The sequence below is a fragment of the Varroa jacobsoni genome, unplaced genomic scaffold (assembly GCF_002532875.2).
Source record: "Varroa jacobsoni isolate VJ856 unplaced genomic scaffold, vjacob_1.0 scaffold_154, whole genome shotgun sequence".
In the NCBI taxonomy this organism is placed as follows: Eukaryota; Metazoa; Arthropoda; class Arachnida; order Mesostigmata; family Varroidae; genus Varroa; species Varroa jacobsoni.
The window spans coordinates 177,694-197,776 of NW_019213056.1; the positions used below are offsets into that span (position 1 = coordinate 177,694).

Genomic DNA, 20,083 nt, shown 5'->3' on the forward strand with positions numbered 1-20,083 from the left:
ATATAAAGACTCTAAAATGCACCTCATCGACGAATTTCGTAAATGGTGGCAAAAAATGCTTTCATTCTTTTTTTCCTAGTTTAATGCTTTTCCATTAATTGTAGGTCTTCCCATACTTTTTACCAATATTTAGGCTAGACTATATTTATTATAATATATTCTCAGAATAGAGTTCTTGCTGTCGCTGTGTTTGATAGCTTTTGCTATCATAACCAAACAAATAACAAAATACTTTTTTGTTTTTTACTTGCTGCAAATGTCTTTTTTTTTTTTTTTTTTTTTCTATAAGAACCGTTTTTATTTGCTGGGTTTTGCGCGTGACCGATTGCACTGTATCATGAGGACGTCTTGAACATACTTATATATTGTTTACTCTCTTTTTCCGCAAATCTCACCCTACCCTGCTGGTTAAGTACTCTCTGCGTAATTCACTTGCTTTACCGACAAGTACCCACCGGTGTCGCTGGCTGCCCGGGATTCACCGACGGTGCTTGTATTGTTATTATTATTAACGCAGGTGTTGTTATTACTGATGATGTTGTTGTTCAAGCTGGAAGTGAATTTCCTTTTGAGGCCTTGTGGCTGCAGTGTGGCCAAGGGCGCCGTAAGGGGCAATGTGGCTGCCCCGATGCCGACGTTCCGTGTGAGGTTTGTCATGGTGTCGTCTGCACTGATGATCGGCGGAAGCTGTGCGACGGCCTGCGCTTGCGTCTGCTGTAGCTGCTGTTTTTGGAATTCCGCTTGACTGCTAAGCAGGCTCAGTGCGGCCGCCGTACGATAGATCTCCGAACTCAGTGTCGTACAATTGCGATCGGCTTCGGAGCCGCTGTTGTTGTTCAGCTCGAGCACTGCGCCCAAAAAAGACAATAAGAAAAACAAACGAAAGGCAAGGAACATTTAGTAACAACGTAAATACTAGTAAGACAGCATATGTGACGAGAAAATGTTCTTTATATATCGATGTTCTTATATGTCGAGTACATGTATGGTTTTGCTAGTCATGAATGCCGTTCTCAAATGCATATATGACAACACTATCTATCTAACAAAAAGTCCTACATTAACGGGTAATTTCGAATCGACTGATATTTACGGGCAGTCGTTTCCGCGCATATTTTAGCTCTGTAAAGCTTCAATTAGACGCTTTGGAACTAACCGAACTTGAATACTAATCAAACGGTATCGTATATGTATATTTTTCAAATGGCCAAGTAGTCACCATGACTTTCAAGAGCACCTTTATACCTGTAACAGTATTATGTTTTTTGCTACTGTGATATTAACAACGTTCAACCTCATAGTTTTTCGTCATGACGGTCGTCTGTCACCTTTAGACGAACGATCTACTACCAACTGCGTCTATCCTTCTCGGCTTGTCCTGTTATTGTTATTATCAGTTAATAAAACTATCTCTTTGTTGTTATTCCACGAATACGTCCTACTTAATACACAATGATGCAGGGACAGAACCTCTGGGTGACCACTATTCGCCAGCCTCGGTTCCACGTTAGTGTAAAAAATGTCAAAAGAGCAAAACAAGCAGCAGACTATATAAAGGGCGCAGTCCTTAAATTAACGACTAGGTTAATTTTTGCTTAACAATTGCTTGCTCTGCTGATAGGAAAACAGGATCCAACAATTGCGCAATTCGTTTCCGTGTAGGTTCCTTGTAAAATTTCGACAGTCTTCCACTATGGCGTCTTCTGACTCGCTCTGCCATCCTGAAAGCCACCAGTCATATACGATTCAACAACCAACAACCTCTGCAGTAATTTGGAAGATGGTGTCAACCAACCGAGCTCTCAAACTCTAGAACAAGATGGCGCTGACTGCCCATCGCGAATTAGAAATTATCCACAATAGGAGGTTCTGTAGGAGGTGCGGGACTCGAAAAAGGAACGCCACTTAGGGAAGGCTGCAGCCTGGCTTCCTAACAAGTAGCAGCAGGCAAGAAAGCCGTTGAAAAACGAACGCGGATCAAGGCGCCATTGGATTTAGTGTTATTTGCCACTATTGCTGTGCGAAAACCCTACGTAGGCGAACGAGCGAAGAAAAGATAAAGTCCTCCTTCCTTCCTTCCTTCCGTATGAGTATCTCCTGCTTAAAAACAGTGTTTTCGTTTTAGGCAAGAAAGGACCGACGTGAGAACGTCGGGAAAGACAAGCTGCAAAGTATATAGAACGAATAGCAGCTTATGCCGCCCACATTTTCAGAAGTCGCAGCTACTTAGAAAAATGCTCCCAAGTCTAGCTGGTTGGTAGGAAGAGGCATACGGACTATTCTGGGATGACGCAAACATAGAAAGAAACTATCTAAAAGTACCAGAGCTCTGAGACGCGAGCTTCGATATGCCAGCCACTCGAATGATCGTTACTGCCAAGCGTCAAAGTTAGAAAAGTTGGAAGAAGTGCACTTTGTCGAGGAAATGGCGTCCGAATGTCTAGTTATTCCGTTCTATTCTATTAAAGAGTGTGTATAGTTGTTTCGTGATGTCAATAACGGTATGGGAAATCTATGACAGGACGCCTCGGTGATTCGGCACCTCTGACGGTGAAGCTCGTGTTTGAGTTTATTCAAAATTGCGGAATAAGAGTGTGACAAATGCGATCGGGTTTATCGACTGTGCCGTTGCTTGTGCTGCGTATTGGCGGTAACTGATCTTGAATTTTGCATTTTCAAGAGCTTAGAAAGAATGTTTTTGATTTGACGCCATGTTCGAACACTTTTTTACCGGTCTTATCGACAGTTATTGAATTCTATTCACCTGTTCAACCTGTCGCTAATTCATTTAGATAGGAAACGATTCTGGAAGATAATAATTCGATAATGCAGCGAGTGAAATATCTGAATTTTATTTCGTTCACAGCTGCCGTTCTCCTGATTTGCCCCCTATTTCATTAAATACATTCTAGACAAACTATTATTAACTCAGTATGCTAGATAACTGCAGCTGCAAAAGACAGCCGAAGGCACCAGCTAGCTGACCCATTGAGGCGTACTTGTAAGCTACCAGACAAAGACAGTGCTTGTATGGAGATTCACTTTTCCCCAGTTTGAAGAACTGTATATGTAAACGTTGACTTCAAATTGAAACCGAAGTCTCTATATCGGTATCCTTATTACTGCCTAAACGGGAACCGTGGCAAAAAAAAATAGCGCTCATTTTCTAACCTGGATAAACAACCTGGATGAGTAAACAACCTGGTTGGAAGTTACGCTGAGCAGCTCCCGAATATGCAGCTTCATTCCACATCGTCCCGGACCGCCTTTCTTGTCCTAGTTTGAGACAGATCGGTGGGACTAAGCACACCTTATTTTGAAGACTGCGACACATTTTTTGTTCGCTACCTTTCTTTGGGTTTTACGGACACCAAACTCTCGTCTCAATTATGTTTTAAGTAGATCTGTCAAAGAAGTAAAGCTGTCGTCTCATTCTGCATTCTCTTCCAATGGCCGCCGATGATGATTCCATAAATTTTTGTAATGTTGATGACTCAGAATTTTTAACCTCAGTAAGAACGATGGATAAAATGAAAGAAGTGTGCCATAGGTCGTTTGTCATTGGCTCGCTGTATAGACAATGCAGGACCGCACAGCCATAGGTTGTCCAAGTGACTTAAGCCAGAGGGATTACGTAGCGTTAAAGGCCTATATGTACAAAAGGCTGTTTTAGTTTCGCTTGTATAAATGTTAGCTTAAATGTTGTTTGTTTGCTGTCATCTCGTACAGCTCGTGGAGTTTGCAAATAGCAATGAATGAAGAGTTATCACTCTACAGTGAAGGGGCGACAATTTGGCGCCAATGTTTAGTATGACAAACCTTCAGATCGATTGAAATGCTTCGAAACCTTGGTGTCATCGAATCTCACAGTGAAAAACAAAGACGCCGCTTATTCTGTCACCGTTGCCAGATCAGATCACTGACCTAGTCTAGCTCGAGTCTTTAGTGATGCGCGGGAAAATAGACCTAACCGAATTATTATTCTGTGTCGTCGGTACAACAAAAGCCCAGAATAGGCCAAATTCATCCCTCTGTAGCTGTACTCAAAAGCATCCGTTCCCTTAAAACACAATAGCGAATCAAACCGGATTCTCATAGCTTATTGTATATCGTTAGATTCAAACTATCCAGATTTAGACGAAGGTTTGTTTTCTATGTCAGCGTTATTAGTACCTCTAAGAGCCATCCACAATACCAAAACAGCCAGGACTAAGGCATTCGCTAGGTTAGTAGACACCTGTTCACTGTCTGAACGCTCGGCCAGCACCGCGTCCCAGTTCATCGTGGGCGCGATCTGGGCACTGCTCGAGCAGATCACGCATGGTGCATGTAAGCCCAATTTTCTAAGATGGGTACCTATTGATGGACCCCGGCCGTATCATTGCCTCACACAGTAGTCCGTGCTCGAGGTAATCAGGCGCGCGCGCACCTCGTCATGGACTCACAACAGAAATGACAAAAGGAGATCATTTACGCAACGACTTCCTGGCGCACGGCGGTGTTCAAACGATAAGTAAAAACGTATACGTTTCATATCGAGGTACTAGGTGGAGGGCATGCTTAATGCTGCATATCCTTCAATTTATAGCTTAAACTCGCCCAGGCGTTAAAGACTCGCCTAGGTAGCCGACCTCAGCAGTTTTTGTTGGTTTATGAAAAAATTTTGACGAGGTATTGAAAGAAATCTAGAAATAGAATAAAGGCAAAGAAATAAAGGTCAACCGGACATTTCAGCCGATAGAAAATGTACAGATCGTTGCTCTTTACTATTGATACCTTTTCTGTCCAAACACTAGACCGAAAAACACCGGTCAAATCGCCATAATATATTCGTATAAAGTTCATACAAGGATATCTATTCTGTAGGTATCCAGTTTGTGCTAAGCTCACGCGGAAAAACCTATATAAATGTATAATTACTCTCTCCAAATGAGCCTAATAAAAACTAGATATATACGACAAAGACATTCTGTAGAAAAAGACCTTAGTGTAATTATAATATCCATTTCGCTGCTAGATAAAAAAATGCATTCACATTCACAAATAACAATAACAGTATGGACAAAGTTGTACACTTAAGCTACAGTGGTAGATTTTTCTTGTCCGAAACCAAAGTAATGATATTGCTTTATACTAGATAGTAGCGGCCTAGAAGAAAACGTACCAAGCCTCTTGTGTCCTCTCTCCCTCTTTTCTTGACCTATCTATATAGAGCAGCTGAATAGATTGTGTCTTCGAAATGGGTTTGCATCCTGTCCGATACATTTGGGTTTGATACAATAGAAAGAATGTCTCTACAAGAGCTTTAAATGATATCCCAGAGGAACCTCAATAATCTTAATAATATGTAAAACGCTGGGCTCGAACGGTTTACAGGTTTGAAGGGTAAGTGACCTTCACATATCATGTTTCAGGCAAAGGAGAAATGCTGCCTTCGAGTCCCGCATGTTAGGTTTCCTTCGGAAGCTGTACGAGCTAAACGAAGAGATAACAAGATAGAAACGATTAGAGATTCTGATTCAGAGCATCTACTGCTTTGACGTTCGGTAGCAATGTGATTCGCGGAAAACGACAGATTAGTATCATACGCGGGCAAATTTAAATATCACATACGTAACATATAGAAAGTATGACATATTCGTAAGATCGCACGGTGATTGGTTGATAGAAATGCTATACAATACAATGCACGGAACGCATTTCATGGTAAATGTGCAAGAAACAGGTAAACTGCAAGGACTTTGTTTTGTTGAGTGTTTTTTGGGTGTTACCACACAAAAGAAGGTTCCTTGTTACGCTAGAGGCAATGTGCGATACACTGTTTTACAGCATCGTAGTTAATAACTCTCGAACGACGAGGTCGAGCAGGCTAACAACGACAACAAACCTACGAACGTGAGCTTGATAATGTGGCAGAGTTACGTCCCGGGAGGAAGTCGATCAGATCAACGAATACGACTGGGATCCAGTATCTGAGATACAACAACAGGCTTAGCGGCTTTCCAGCATTCAACACTACATTATATGACTCAATGGTGGTTTAACCATCACACAGACCTAATTCTCTACCATATTATAGAATCAACAAAAAATGAAGCGGAACTTCAACGTTCAACGCCAAAAGAAACATGTCAGATCAAGTCAGACACGTAGTTATATATATACTCGTACCATACAAGTTGAAGAACCACAACAGTCAATTGGACCAGTGACGCTGATTGAAATATCGTCGAGTTGCTACCTCAGCCACTCAGCGATTTTGGCTGGAGCCAAGAACGCATTCAGCTTTTACTGCTTTTGTTTAACCGTTGACATTGTTTATCCCCGAGCGTTAGAGTAGGCCCAGGGACATACGAAAGCAACCGGACTACTCGCGTCAGCGGTTATTTGTTGATGGCAGTCCTTCGTAGCATCCGTTATCTAGATACTCTAGCGACTCCAAAAAGCGCCGAATACCCGCAGCCAGTATCAAATGTCGCGGCTATACCAGGAAACTAATTGGCTGACAGCAGGCAAAATAGAAAGGAAACTACTTTTTGCAATATAGAACATATAATCTAACAAAAAAAACCTGTGCTTTTGCGAAACCCTAGGCGTATCTATTACTCTCGTGTCGCCATCTTGAAACACACGTTTTACGTTCTTCATATCTTTCGTCTTCCCCAGAAAATGCGAAGCAGGCCAGGACCCGAGCAAAAAACGTGGGCAAAGGATGCGAAACAACAGTAGACGAAGGGACATTAAAATAAGTAGTCGGTAATGCTAACGTGATACCTAATGCTGCACTTTATCGAAGTGTCTATTCATCTTCGTTAAGCAGTGCGACATTCGATGTCAATTACTGGTGGGTCTGGAAGGAAATACAAGGAATGAAAGAAACATTGTTGCGGGACATTACCGGTTCGATCCACACACAAATCCGTAGACGCTAATACAAGCACACAGACACACTGCCCAAAAACCATTCTGTACATTAACAGTATTGTCTTATCGTCATCAGTCTCATGCATGCGATTATATTTTCAGTTGTCTTCCTGCGTAGGAGTGATGATGCGTTCCACATGCCGTCCTACTACCACACAGCCCGTCAGAGCCAGCAATCGTTGCTTGTTCGTAGATCGTGGCTTGTTTCTTAGGTCGACTTGGGTGCTGGTTGGTCTGCTAGTAGACAAACGGCCGGATACATCGCTTTTCAACGGAGTGTGAAAGCAGCGGTCGAGGCCTGAATCCACCCAGGCCCGAATGCGAAATGCTCATAGTGGCCTGCCAAGCGAATGTAGCATGCTAGCTGTACTAGTGCTGTTGCTAGAAGTTGCACTGTAGATTATTTTCCTCCTTGTAACTTACTGTTTTAAATATCCACCGACGACCGTTGCTGGTTTATGGACAAAACTGTAGCTAGCTTACAATTCGCTATCCGTTGACATTCTGCTGGGCCGAGATTCGGGTCTCGACAGCTAACGCGAGCTCGACGATGCTGGCTTGGGTCGAAACAGAAGCAAAGCTGCCGTTTGATGCGAGTAGGCGGACAAGGCAGAGCGGTTTGAAGGTAGCGGGACTTTGAATAATGAAAATGAGACCAGTGGATATCAGAGATTGACTGCACACACAGGCGGTAATGCAGGCAGCGACAAGCGAAAAATCACTCGCGGTCGTCAGTGACCCTAGACCCGTTCCGATCGATATAATTGACAAAGGAACGATCGCAGTATCGCAAAACAAAGCAAAGAAATAAGCCTAGTTTCCAGTGGAAAAGGCGTTGTCGCTCTCGACCACAAGTGACATTTTCGTTCACCCGTTAAGAGCAGCAGCTACATAGCAATTCTCAACGAGAAAGCGTATGAGATTCTATCGATAAAAGCCTCGTATATCAAACCAACGGCGATGGCGACACTACAGCGATGTCATTTGTTACCAACCCCACCTCGTTCGTGACCATCTTCCGGATCTCGATGACGTGCTCGCGTTCTCGTATCCCTTACGGCTTTTAGACGGAGCTAAAAAACGCACCGTGCTAAAGCGTCAGAAATCTCTAGAAACTATTGCGTCATATGCAGACTCATTTAGAGCATTGTGCTAAAGGCCGAACGCCCACTTGTTCACGGACGGATCTCATGGAACCTGCGTAGATCGCAGAGTCAGTGGGTTGGCCTGCTACGTTCCCCGAAGCAATCGGTCGATTCGTGGATATTTTAACAACTGATAAAATGAAACTTGAACGGGCCAATTGATACGTGCCATGCTAGATTGTGTTTATATTATACTGAGTACTCGATTAAATTTAAGCTACGGCGAAGCATAGAAGAGCCTCGAGTAGGAAAATAAGTACGACATAATAAGTTTTATTGTATCTGTCAGATTTATTTATAGATAAGGTAATAGATTTTATTGTCTTCGTTTGCAAAATAACTAGATGATGCGTCATTAGCTTCCCAACGAGTTCCGCAAAGAATAATGGTAATGAAGATAGCAGCGACCCACTGTCATCCACACTTCGATGCTGCCAGGCACAGTAAGCCGTGTGAAGAACGTTATGAACACTTCGAGCATAAGACTTTCGAGGTAATAAATATGGAAACTCCAAAACAGCAATTGATCAAATAAACAGTGAGCCAATCAATCGGGCGGCGAATTTAGAAAGCGCTGAGCGCAAATTTCTGAACACGAACCGGGAGCCTAGGCTGGAGCGTGCACCCCCGGCCGCGCAAGCATCGAACCAGATGAACCCTCCTATGATTGCGAACCCCTCTACGCTACTGATTGTGGCCGAAAGTAAAACAAGGCAACTAGAAAAAACTTAAATTATAGGTACCCCTTTATTTTACGTAGTTCCCTGCTTTTCGTCACGAAAAGTTCGTCACTGGACTCGTCCTATTCAAGGTCATTCTAGAGGATGCCGAAACGTAACATAAGAACGCATGGAACTGCTTGGTGTCTGTAGTTCGTCTTATGACATTTGAGAACAATAATCCCTATCGATACGTCGATGCGCCGAGAAAAGCACTGTGTGAAGACTGATGATTTGAGTCTTTCGCGTCAGCATCGCGGTGTCGAGCCATAACTACTATCACTAGGACATGTCGCTGCCATACGATGAAAATGAGAGGCTGCGAAACAAAAACGGTAGTCTGATACTTCCAGTAATAAGAAATCCGGCCACAACGTTTGCGAGGTTTTAGACTGAAGTACATACATGCGATTCTGAACCCAAATTTCGATCGACCCGGCGGTTAAACATAGTTAGTTCGTCCCATTCAGAAGTCACAGTGTTGTTGGCCTCGGTTGTGGTGGCTGGACGAAATTAGAAATCGTATCATTAGTGGAAACAATTTGGTGCCGGTGTTGAAAGAATATGCCGCAATGAGTTGACGCGTTCAGTGTACTATAAAGTCCTTTCTAATGTGTACAGCTACGCCGGCAAAGTTTCTATCCGGTAATTCCTATCCCGCCCAAGGAGCCACGATTCGATGAAGATACCGTCAATTTCTAGTTCACACCCAATCTCCTGTCTTCATCAAAAGCAGGATAGGGGCGTGTCTGTCATGAGAGTGTTTGTCAAAGCCATTGAACACGCTAATAATCTTGTCTAGCTACTGTTAAAATTTTATGTGTTTAAACAGCATAAAACATGTGACATGGCTTTTTAGTGTTTTAGCTATATGAAATCAGGCTCTGTGCGATCGTTTTAATATCCAGTATTTTTACTTATCGATCTTAATAGAAAGCCTTGAGACTATACTCACATTTAATATCTGCAGTTGTCCCAGATTGGGCGCCGTTTCCAGCCGGCTCTCCTGCAAAAGCAATGCACAACGTTCAAAAACCGAAAATTCGTGGGCCATTCCGTGTATTTGAATCTTATCTAGAAAACCTACCTGTCTCAGTTCGTAACTAATTTGCTACTAACAATTATGCTTGCCTATCCGACCACTGGGTCCGTTTTAGATTTGGCTTTATATGATATACACCGCCAATCCATTGTACTGAGGTACATTTACTAGAGACTGATCTGACTCAAGCTGTCATACAAACGTTTCTACAACGTCAGTCCCAACCATGGACAGGGCTGTCTTTCCCTATCGAGGGAAAGACCAATCTAGCAACAATAATTATCATTTTTTGTTTGTATGTTTCGCTGACAGTCTACTTAGTTATTCCTATTTGCGGATCTGCTCTCAACAGTATTTGCAGATACCAGTTTATATCGCTGACAAGAGGGACACTTATTCGAATTGGGCAGGTATACACTTTTCATCAAGGTTGTCGGCGTTTTTGGCCTTTTTGACTAATAGCCTTTTTATTTTTTGATCCGTCCGTCGCTTTCTGACCATGAAAACATCTCAAAGGGAAGTTCTATCAATTAAGCGCTCTACGCTTACGCTTACAAGGTTCTCAGTTGAGGGAGGAAAACCACAGTGGGGAAGAAAATCAAATACTGGTATCACTGAACAATGCCCTGGAACTTACGTCCTATTGCATGGAAACAGTCGGCCATTCACAACTGAAAATCGTTCTCCTTCATTCTCGAGCCCACACAAGAACATTTCCTTCCAAAAGTTCCTCGTCAACACAACCTGCGATTTGAAATCAGATTCGAAGCGTTCCCATGACAAAGTTTCCTCGTATCATCATACCGACATCTCTTTATTTGTTGTTGGTCCACATCGAATACATACATCCGGCCCAATAACTAGACCCATGTTGGTTAGGTGAGGCCGGTTACGTATGAACGCGTTGGTGAGCGCTGCTTCGCCGATCGATTCGGTGGAGCTGGTTGTTTCTCTGAACATCTAGATCAGTTTCGAATCTGAACGATAACCGTAGGTCGAGTAGACAAGAACCGAAGGTGAATGAAAACAGCAGCAGGCCATGCGGCAACAATCAAAACAGCAGCAGCAATGCTAAATCGAGACGAAAAGATCACCTGTTTAAACAGAACTGTCAAACACAGGGACAAAGCGTTATCATGAACTCAGCTAGCGGAACTTGTGTCGCTCCCAGTTCTTGCCTAACATTTCCCCTAATATTACCTGACAACACGAGAATAATCTGCCCATGTTAAACTGGCAGAAATTACTGACCATTTCATACACGGAAGAATTGGCCGGGGTGAACGCACCGACTATGGAAAAGTTTAACTTAGTTGTCTACAAAACTTAGACGATCTTCTCCAGTAAGGGTCCATAGCTCTATAGCACCTAGTTTGGACAAAATTATTTTTCATGTAACAACTAACCCCTACTTTATGGTAGCCATAGTAACTACTACCTAGATGTGTATTCTAAATAAATTAATTGTTCAATAGCCGACTAAGATCGATGCATAAACAAGAAAAAATTGTCTTAATTGCTTGTGATAGAAAGGTGTTTGCCATGTATTTTTTTGATAGCATAAAAAAAATGTATAAATACGATGTACTATACGTGAGTTGTTTGTCTGCAAAATGTTTTACCCTTTGGTACATATGTGCGTTTTGTTGCAATTTCTGTTATACCTTATGGGCATTCGTAAAGATAGGCGTCTAATATGTGTCTTTCTATCTCCATCAGTGAGTACAAAGAACGGGTGCTCATCGACGTCCGAGTAACTTTTCCATTTATCGTCTACCTCAGCCTAACGTGTGTTCTACTAAAACGAACCTGTTTCTACAATGTCCGTCTACAATTCACTGAAATCGATATGTCCAAATAGCGATAAAGCATAGCCACACGCTGAGGTAACGATACAGGTAGTTTACGAGCCACTGAACGTCGTGGCCCAGTTTCGCAATAAGATACCTGTAAAAGTTTTGCTCGCCACTCAGAAATGCTACTTTCCTTGATTGCACGACCTGCTCATGCTGCCGTTACCCGTCAGCAACTTGTAATCCGCCATTTCATTTTACTGTCAACCCCTTTTAGATAGATAAATACTTTGAGAGGTGGTATCTGGTCGTTAGACCTGCCGACTCTTCGCAATGTTGAAGCCAATTCCTAGGACACCACCGATCCATAATGAACTTGTCATATCGGCAGTCTGGGTTTATCATAAAAGCTTGTCTGGCTCACCTGCATGCTTTGCCGACTTTCCCTTCAATGGTCCACCCGGAACCCTAGTTTTGCCACATCTGGCACTATATTGTGGGTTTCGATTTAATACCGCACTAAACCGAATCCCCTTTATGCGCTAGCCACTGGCCTATTTCGGGTAAGGTACTGATAGTACGTACAAAGTTAGATGCAAATCGGCAGGCAAATACAACTTCTGTAGCGTTTCAACAAGTCGCAACGCTTGTCTTTACGATATAGCGAATAGTTTTTTTCCTGATTTTTTAACGAATGAACGAATCAACTGAATTTTCTTTTCCAAAATTTTTTCAACTAGCTGATCAAAACATAAGGTTTGTATTGACTCACACATAAACCATTTTTGGGGTAGCTCGCCTAACTTGCCTTAATCATCTGATTTACTGTGACATCTTTCAATGTCCTATTCCCTCTTCGACTGTGTGCGGTTCGCATCACTCTATACTTTTTACCCTAGTATTTAGTGTACTAGGCAGCGCTTATAATGCTCCTCTTAAGCTTCAGAACGCCGTCATAGAAGTGTGGACAAAAACGACCGTACACTGCACGGCAAATACCTTTGTTTTGTTTCTTGTTGGCTTCTGTTGCAGTAATAAGCAAAAACCAGTAGTATTCATCGCTCGCCTTACTCTTTATCCGAAAGGCCAAAGCTTAACGGCCAACGTAGAAGGGAGCGGGCACGGAGCGGACAATCAGGAAGACAGGCTCCTTTGGCTGTCACTGTGTTGTCTGCACGATTCGCGTGTGTGTTGATGGGATGTGTGTGCACGAATATCGTTCGTTCACGTTATTAGTCCCCAAACTCAACGTCAACTTTACTCCCAATTCGGGCTTCTATTGTTGTGCAGAGACACTGCACTGGGAGCCACGTTGTGGTCCTCGCCCAATACCCTAGAATAAGCTGGAGTAGGCGCATTATGCCGACAAATGTAAAGAAACGAAGCGTTGGTCATGGGAATGACCAGTCTGCTGGGACGAAGCACGACTAGCCCTGATTCACTCCTGGGACCCCTACAAAAGTCAGGCTACCCAGGTACCGGCCAATTAGTTTTCGTTGTTAACAGAGGCGAGCCCTACAGTATTCCCCACCTATGGGCTAGAAAAGGGGAGCGCTGCTGTCAGTGTTTCTATGCTACCTGCCTGCGCCCAGTCGCTCTCGATGCTCCGTCATGCGCTCCGACGTATGCGGTGTGGTGTCAGTGTTCAGTGAAGTCATCAAGCGGACGTCATAGCTTTACTCTTCGGAGCGTAATGTATGCCTGGTTGCGGCAGTGGCTCGAAGGACGAAAAGCCAGCAATGAGCTCAGCACTGCGGACCGGGGACCCAGAGGCCCGTGGCTGGTCGCTTCTTGGTCGCTGTACTTAATGCGCAACAGCAGGTTAACTCAGCTGAACCCCCAGCCCTTCCCCAAACTATCTTCCCCTGAAACAGGTCCAGGGGAAGCCGCATTGTGTGAAACAGGCAAATGCAACAACACGTGTTAACGGTGTCGGCAGGTTGCTCTATGAAAAGTTGCTAGTAATATCTAGGACTGAAGACAATGTAGAAAAGCCCACGGTATAAGCAGTAAGAATAAGGTACTGGTAGACTAGAAAAGTTGCACCGACTGTGAGCGAAAACAAGGAAAAATATTCTGTGGAAGAATACGCCAACGTCACAATATGGTACATCTTATAACAGCATTTATGGCGAACGCAAATGACTTCAAATTGTCATTCTAACATAGACCAACTGGTGAAAATCCACATTGTCTTACTTTTAACCTCAGAATGAGCCATATCCAGTGCGCCTATTGTTGTCTAATATTGTTATCTGTAAGTGGCGTTCTTCTAAACCAACGAACCCAGCCCCACAAAACAGATAGACACTGTTATACAGGGTTGGGAGTATGATTATCAAACAAATTTAGAAACTACAATACAGCTCACTGATGGACGAGAATATTTAGGCACAAATGAATTAGCCATCTAAAATTTACACACGCATAAACCTGCAGCTCTGCACAGAATACGTAGATATTTATGTACATGTGCACACTAGATGTAACGACAATCTGGTGTGCGAGCCAATGTTATTCCGTAGATAAAGCGTAACCTGGGTCTAGAGCCCTTTAAGCCTATTCAGGCTACGGGCCCAACTACCGATAGCGAGTTGGCAACTCGAATACGGCCGGAAGCGCGATCGTCAGAGCCAGTATGTGCATGGGAAGCAACTTCTGTCTCATTGGATGAGTACATCCAAATCCAAAACTACCTTAACGCTCGAACACTGAAGAACGTGTCAACACAGAATGAAGTGTGGGGTATGAGAATATCAGATTTGAAGGAGTTCAAAGGATTCGCTTGGATTCGTACTTAGTGTAGAATCTACAGTGCGCTTGACAATTATAATTGGCAGGTCACAAAGCACCGACCGGAAACTGTGGGTCGTTAACGAGACGAGGTGATTTCCTACCCGTTGGTGTGAACTGTTGCGGGGAACGGGAAACTTGTAGCGCGATCGGTCGTCCGACTAGCCACTGTCCCTCTATATTGTTGGGATCGTCCACTCTTTCATATCGAAACGTAGTGAAAAAAAGAGCAGGTGCTCTCTTCTCGTTGTTGTTGGTCGATGACTGAATTTGAATCGCGTCGATGATTAGGATCGTTGTGGACCAAAGCTGCTGTAACCTCTGTGCCTGGACTGCGCGCGGCCTAAACCTATTGAATTACAGGGGGGCGCAATTGAATAGTCAGATGACGGTTGCTCCACAATAATGTGTATGTCCTATTAGTTAGAGAGTAAGTGAATCAGTGGAATGACGCGGCAAGGCACAAAAATTGCCAGAACATAGAATCCGAATGTCTTGAAAAATTATCGTATTGAATCAGGAACACAACCGAGCTGAAATAATGGTCCTTGTTCTGACACATTGTTTAGGGTAGACGATCAGTCGATTCGTTTGACAGTTCAACAATAGCTGTGTAAAAATTTAGTTAAAAAAATGCTAAAGTGACAATCAGAAAAACAATCAGAAACAACAGAAACAAACAGAGTAAATAATCAGAAAAAAAAAACACAACAAAAGCAATACGAGCTGTGTTAATTAAGCTGTCCATGTTTTGATCGCTTAGTAGATAGGAAAACTGGTTTATTTTATTTATGATAATCATCTCGCCAACAGGCAGACACTATGAATGACTAAACAAGTAATAAATCACATGCGTAGCCATATGCGGCGCCATAAACTTGTATCTCCACTGTCATCCCAGTAGTTTCTGCATCGGCCTTCTTAGGTCGCTAAACAACAAGCGTATGTAACAGGTGGCTTGTCCGACAAGTTGTTCTAACGGGTTCAACTAGTCAGTCAGTCAGTCAGTCAGTTAGTTATGAGCTGTCTACAACCCACAGCAATAAACGAAAAAGAATAATAAACAGGTCACTTGGCCGATGCGCACGCGACATGTTCGGCCCTCCGGCCTTTGCGGACCCCCGTAGGTTCAATTAGGTTCAAACACCCTAAACCTATACAGATTTGTTTGACTTGGTCTGTTCTTGCGCAAACAGCTCCGATGTTTCCTCTATCATCACCTACGTGTGCCTCCTGCGGCATCAAACAGGAAACGGGACACAGCGACCCTTTGTTTGAGTTAATCTTACATCACCATCAACACGAGCTAACGCTGAACGGAGGTGATGCGTCCGCGTGAGTCGAGGCACTTTTTGAACATTTTCCGTTTATCGTTCTATTGACTGGCTGGCTGGCCGGCAAGCTCTCTTCTAAGAACTAACGGTTCAACTAAATCAGTTAGTGTCGACTATGGTCGGCGGCCAAGCAGACGGCTAACGATTGACCGACTTCTTGTGGGTAGTTAGCGACCATTTATAAATAGTTCCTAATACCCCTAAGGTGTTCCATTAAGAACTCTAAGAAACGGTTCGGGTGCCGCGGAAACAATAACCGGACATGTCTTTAGACCAGTAGCCGTACGCAGCGACAGTATAAACACCATACATAGCCTATTTAACACCTAATTAGAATAGCATAAACAGACTTTATGGTCGACCAGAGGCGCCCTATTGTAGAGGACAATCGAATCTATCCGTACGTAGCGAGATTCAAAAAATATTGTATTATTTATCAGACGCTTGCAATTTTGGTGATAAATGCTCTAGCTCTGTATGCTATGGATACTATGGGCTGTACTCACTCATACAGCGGGCAGGCTGTCTATAAACTTACAACAAATGATGTCACGTCACCTTAATGTCGAACTATATTTATCTTATAGTATTTTCCAGTAGGGAATAGCTGGCGAACGCGAGGTTCTTATTAGAATATCATAAGCATGAGTCCAATAAGGAAGTTATTGTTTTTTGGTGTTTCGCTCTAACGCTACTAAACGATCCTGGCTTGACCATACCGCACGTAACGATCGTTCTATACGCCGTCGTGTAAAACGTAAAATAGATCGAGACAGAAAGCCCACACGGTAGATACCATCCTAATAGTATTTTTTTTAGGTAGCCAACAGATAACACGCAGGCCATTCCAGCAATACGAAATAAAGAGCGTGTACCTTCTACGCGACACAGACATACGGAAGGCATCACCTTATTCGTGTCGATTTACGTGCGCGTAACTGTCCCTAGATTTATAAACACATCGAAATTTATATGCTGGGAGAGCCTACGTTCGGCTCTTGTGCCTGCTTATCGAATAATTCCTTCTAATTCCTCACCAGCTTTTCCTAGTCCCTTTCTATTAGCCCTCTGGTCCCGAGTGTCTGCTGTAAACTGTCGGCTCCAGCTAAGATTTAGTAATGAACACGAATACGAAGGGTTCGACGGAAACAAATTGACGTTATTATGGACGTTGGCGTCAGGGTAACCGCTGTGGACTTGTCAGCCATTTCGTTTATTCTCCGTAAACAAATGGCTCTACTAAGGTGAAACGACGCGAGTACGATCAATAAAACACACATTACTGTGTACGAATGAGCAAATCTATGTCAAATAGAGTCTTTATTTGTCGATTTTCTAAAGAGGCGACAAATACACGCGGATCCACTATAGATCGATACAGACGGATGGATGGCGGAAGTTTCGCTTAGGTAAATATAATAGAAATCAATGTTCGGCACTCCAAATGAATACATAGAAAAAGATCATGTCCTGCCATAATCGCACGCTAACATACATATGTATTCCGTAGAATTTTTCCTCACTTCTGGCCGGTAGCCAGCTCCTGCTCACGCCCTTCGCAGATCATTGCCAATGAAAAGCCTCAACCAATTACATCGTACTTCCGTCCTTACAACACTGACGCAATTCCCCTACACAGATATGACACGCATAGAAATCCCCAGCTGCTAGCCGAACCGCTGCAACTATCAGTCGGATAGAAAAGCAGCAACAAAACGTTCACAGATCTGGCAACAACTGTAAATACTCAGAAATGCGAGGCCGCCGTATCGGCAGCGAGCCAGTTCATTCGGTCGCTTCTCGATGACATCAAGTAGCGACAGATCTAGCCCTGTATGGAGAACGGTGCCTATCGACGGCAAAAAGAACGGAACACGAACACGCACACTCTCGGGAATTACGGCTAGGAAGATGAGGAAGCTATCGCGAAAAACTGCCGCGTCAGCCTGCGTGATCATGGCTGCCTTTGTTACTGCTATTGTTGCTGTAGCTGCTGCATTTGTTACCGCGGTACCCACTGCCCAAATCGTACACCCCCGCTGGTCTCTTATCGACCAGTAATGGGGACCTGTTACCCTATTCCCCTAGCTCAACTTGACTCAATATTCTAGTTATGCTGGCGGCCTCCACGTGCGGTCGATCAGTCGGCCGCTCGCCAGCACCTTCTCATACTCGTCATGGTTCTCTACACGAAGGAACTCCAATCGCCGGGTATGTCTAGAGGCAGAAAATCGGCTGCCGTCCAGTTAGCTACTTCTCTGCCCAATATTCTTCGCTAAGTGGCAGCAGCAACGGCGACTGCGGGCCCACGTCGTCAGTGCGTTTCGCTCATCCGAATTTATCGCTCGCCGTTTGTCGCCTGTGCGTTTTCGCTCTCACCCTTTATTTATCTCGACCTTTGTTGAGCGACAACGACGACGAAGACGATGAGGATATCCCATCTGTAGGCCAGCACCGCTACGCCGTTAGAATATAGCACTATATAAGGATTGTAAATAACATGTGAGTGATGTTGGACCGAGCAGACCTGTCGCTCGTCGCTCGAGCCGCATCGAGCTGAGCGCGGCGTTCCGATCCGCAATCAGCCTCGAGCCTCCAGTCCATAATCGAGCAGTGTGCGACGAGCAAACAACGAAAGTCGCTCAAGTTGGGTCGAATCCCAGCCACAGACAATGGCCGTTACAGCTGCGGCAACAACCTGTTGTCTACGGAAAGTAATTGCTATGACTGTTGTTGTTGTTTCCTCTTTCTCTATGTGTGCGCAGGGAGGAATAAACAGTAACTCGTTGAATAAGGGAAGTGCACGGACTCGGCGTTTACCAGAGCTGGGCAATATGGTACATGGGCACAGAGGATAGGGGCTGGTAAATGACGTCGTGGAGTAAAACGATCGAAAAAAAACAAGTCACAAGTAATATGTGGGAAAACGTTGTGCACAGCAGTTTTTCTCAGCTGCGCTTAGCGACGTCAATGAGGACAACCCGTTTTCGATATCTAACCGAGGGAAAAACTCATCGGGGTCAGGGATCAATATCTCGAATATGGTTCAAGGATTATGCGAGTGGTAGCACAAAGGGTGAACTTCCAAGGAGTTCTGAAGCAACCAGAGCATTTCGCTGACTTATCGACGACATGACAAGAAGTCCGCGCGCATGAGCATGGAATGCAAGCGTAGAAAAAAACGATGATGTAAGAAAAGACGAGGAAAAATTCGGGCTTGATTTGTGCGCTCACGATCGATAACACCGTCGATGAGCATAGGAAAAGATGTCATCGACACCGCGTGCACAGCAAAAGGATAATGCGGTACAAGGGTGTCATCGATCGTTCAATAGCTGTTGCTAGTCAACAAGTTCGGAGTCGCATTCAGTTATCGTGGACAGCTCATGAGCAGGCGACACATATGACCTGAAATGGCTATATCTCATGTCTGATAGAACAAGAAAGGTCCTCTCTACTCTAAACGGAGGGGTGAAGTATTGGAGAAGTCCCGCAGCAGCATCTATAATACGTACCGCCAAATACTTATATGACAAATACGTTTTAAAAAAATGCTTGAAGAAAAAACGTGGCGTACAGGATAAACTCCAGCTTATTATTCGTTTTGTACAAATAACAAAATTATGCAGACAATCATAATAGAATTAGAATTAGATTGTTGTGCAGAACTACTCACTTGGCGTAACTTTTTTGTTATATGCAGGTATATGGACGACGCACGGTCGTAGGTATAACACGAAAATCTCTTCATACCAGTACGTAGTCACAGACAGTTTCCATTCCTCAATCGCTCCTACATAACAATCTCTGTTTTACTACTACTGCTACTAAGCTACTCTGTTTTAACTAAACTGCTATATTTTCGAAAAGGAAACCGTAAAATGGGCGTCTTTAAGCTGTAATGAGGTGGCGCCAACGAGGGTTCCTTGTGGATCACTTGACCTTATCCTACTGGGTGCTTTCGAAAATTGTCCTTTTTTTTTTTTGCCAAAACGTTACTAACAGGCAAACGACGACGTCGTGCGTCTGGACATCGCCCTTGCATCAGGCTTATGGGTAAGCTTTCCGCTAGACGTTCCGTGTCCCTTGTACTTCTACTTATCTGTCTTATCGCCTGTATCTTCGTAATACAAGGAACTTTAGAGGCGAAAAGACACCTCGAACCGTTGTCTGGAGGGGGGGCACTTCGCAGAATATATTAATTTGACCGCCTTGCGCGCTTAACCGTAAACCTGCAAATCATTCAAAAGGGTAACCGTGTCCCTCGACGGTATAGTCGTGCCGTAAAGTCTTCTATTTAATTCTAGCGCAACTGAGGGTACCAGGAACAACG

At 43.8% G+C, this 20,083-nt stretch overlaps 1 protein-coding gene across 6 annotated transcripts in view; it reads right to left on the reverse strand.

The window, feature by feature from the left end:
- LOC111269935 (uncharacterized) overlaps positions 1-20,083 on the reverse strand; it is an 87,918-nt gene that overhangs the window by 2,679 nt on the left and 65,156 nt on the right. For 5 of the 6 annotated variants that reach the window (XM_022849863.2, XM_022849893.2, XM_022849903.2 and 2 more), the window contains exons 3-4: positions 9,744-9,794; positions 456-848 (exon numbers count right to left, since the gene is read on the reverse strand). In XM_022849863.2, the coding sequence (XP_022705598.1) occupies positions 456-848; positions 9,744-9,794 (444 nt within the window). The remainder of the gene's footprint in view (positions 1-455; positions 849-9,743; positions 9,795-20,083) is intronic. The other variant, XM_022849870.2, reaches the window with a different exon arrangement.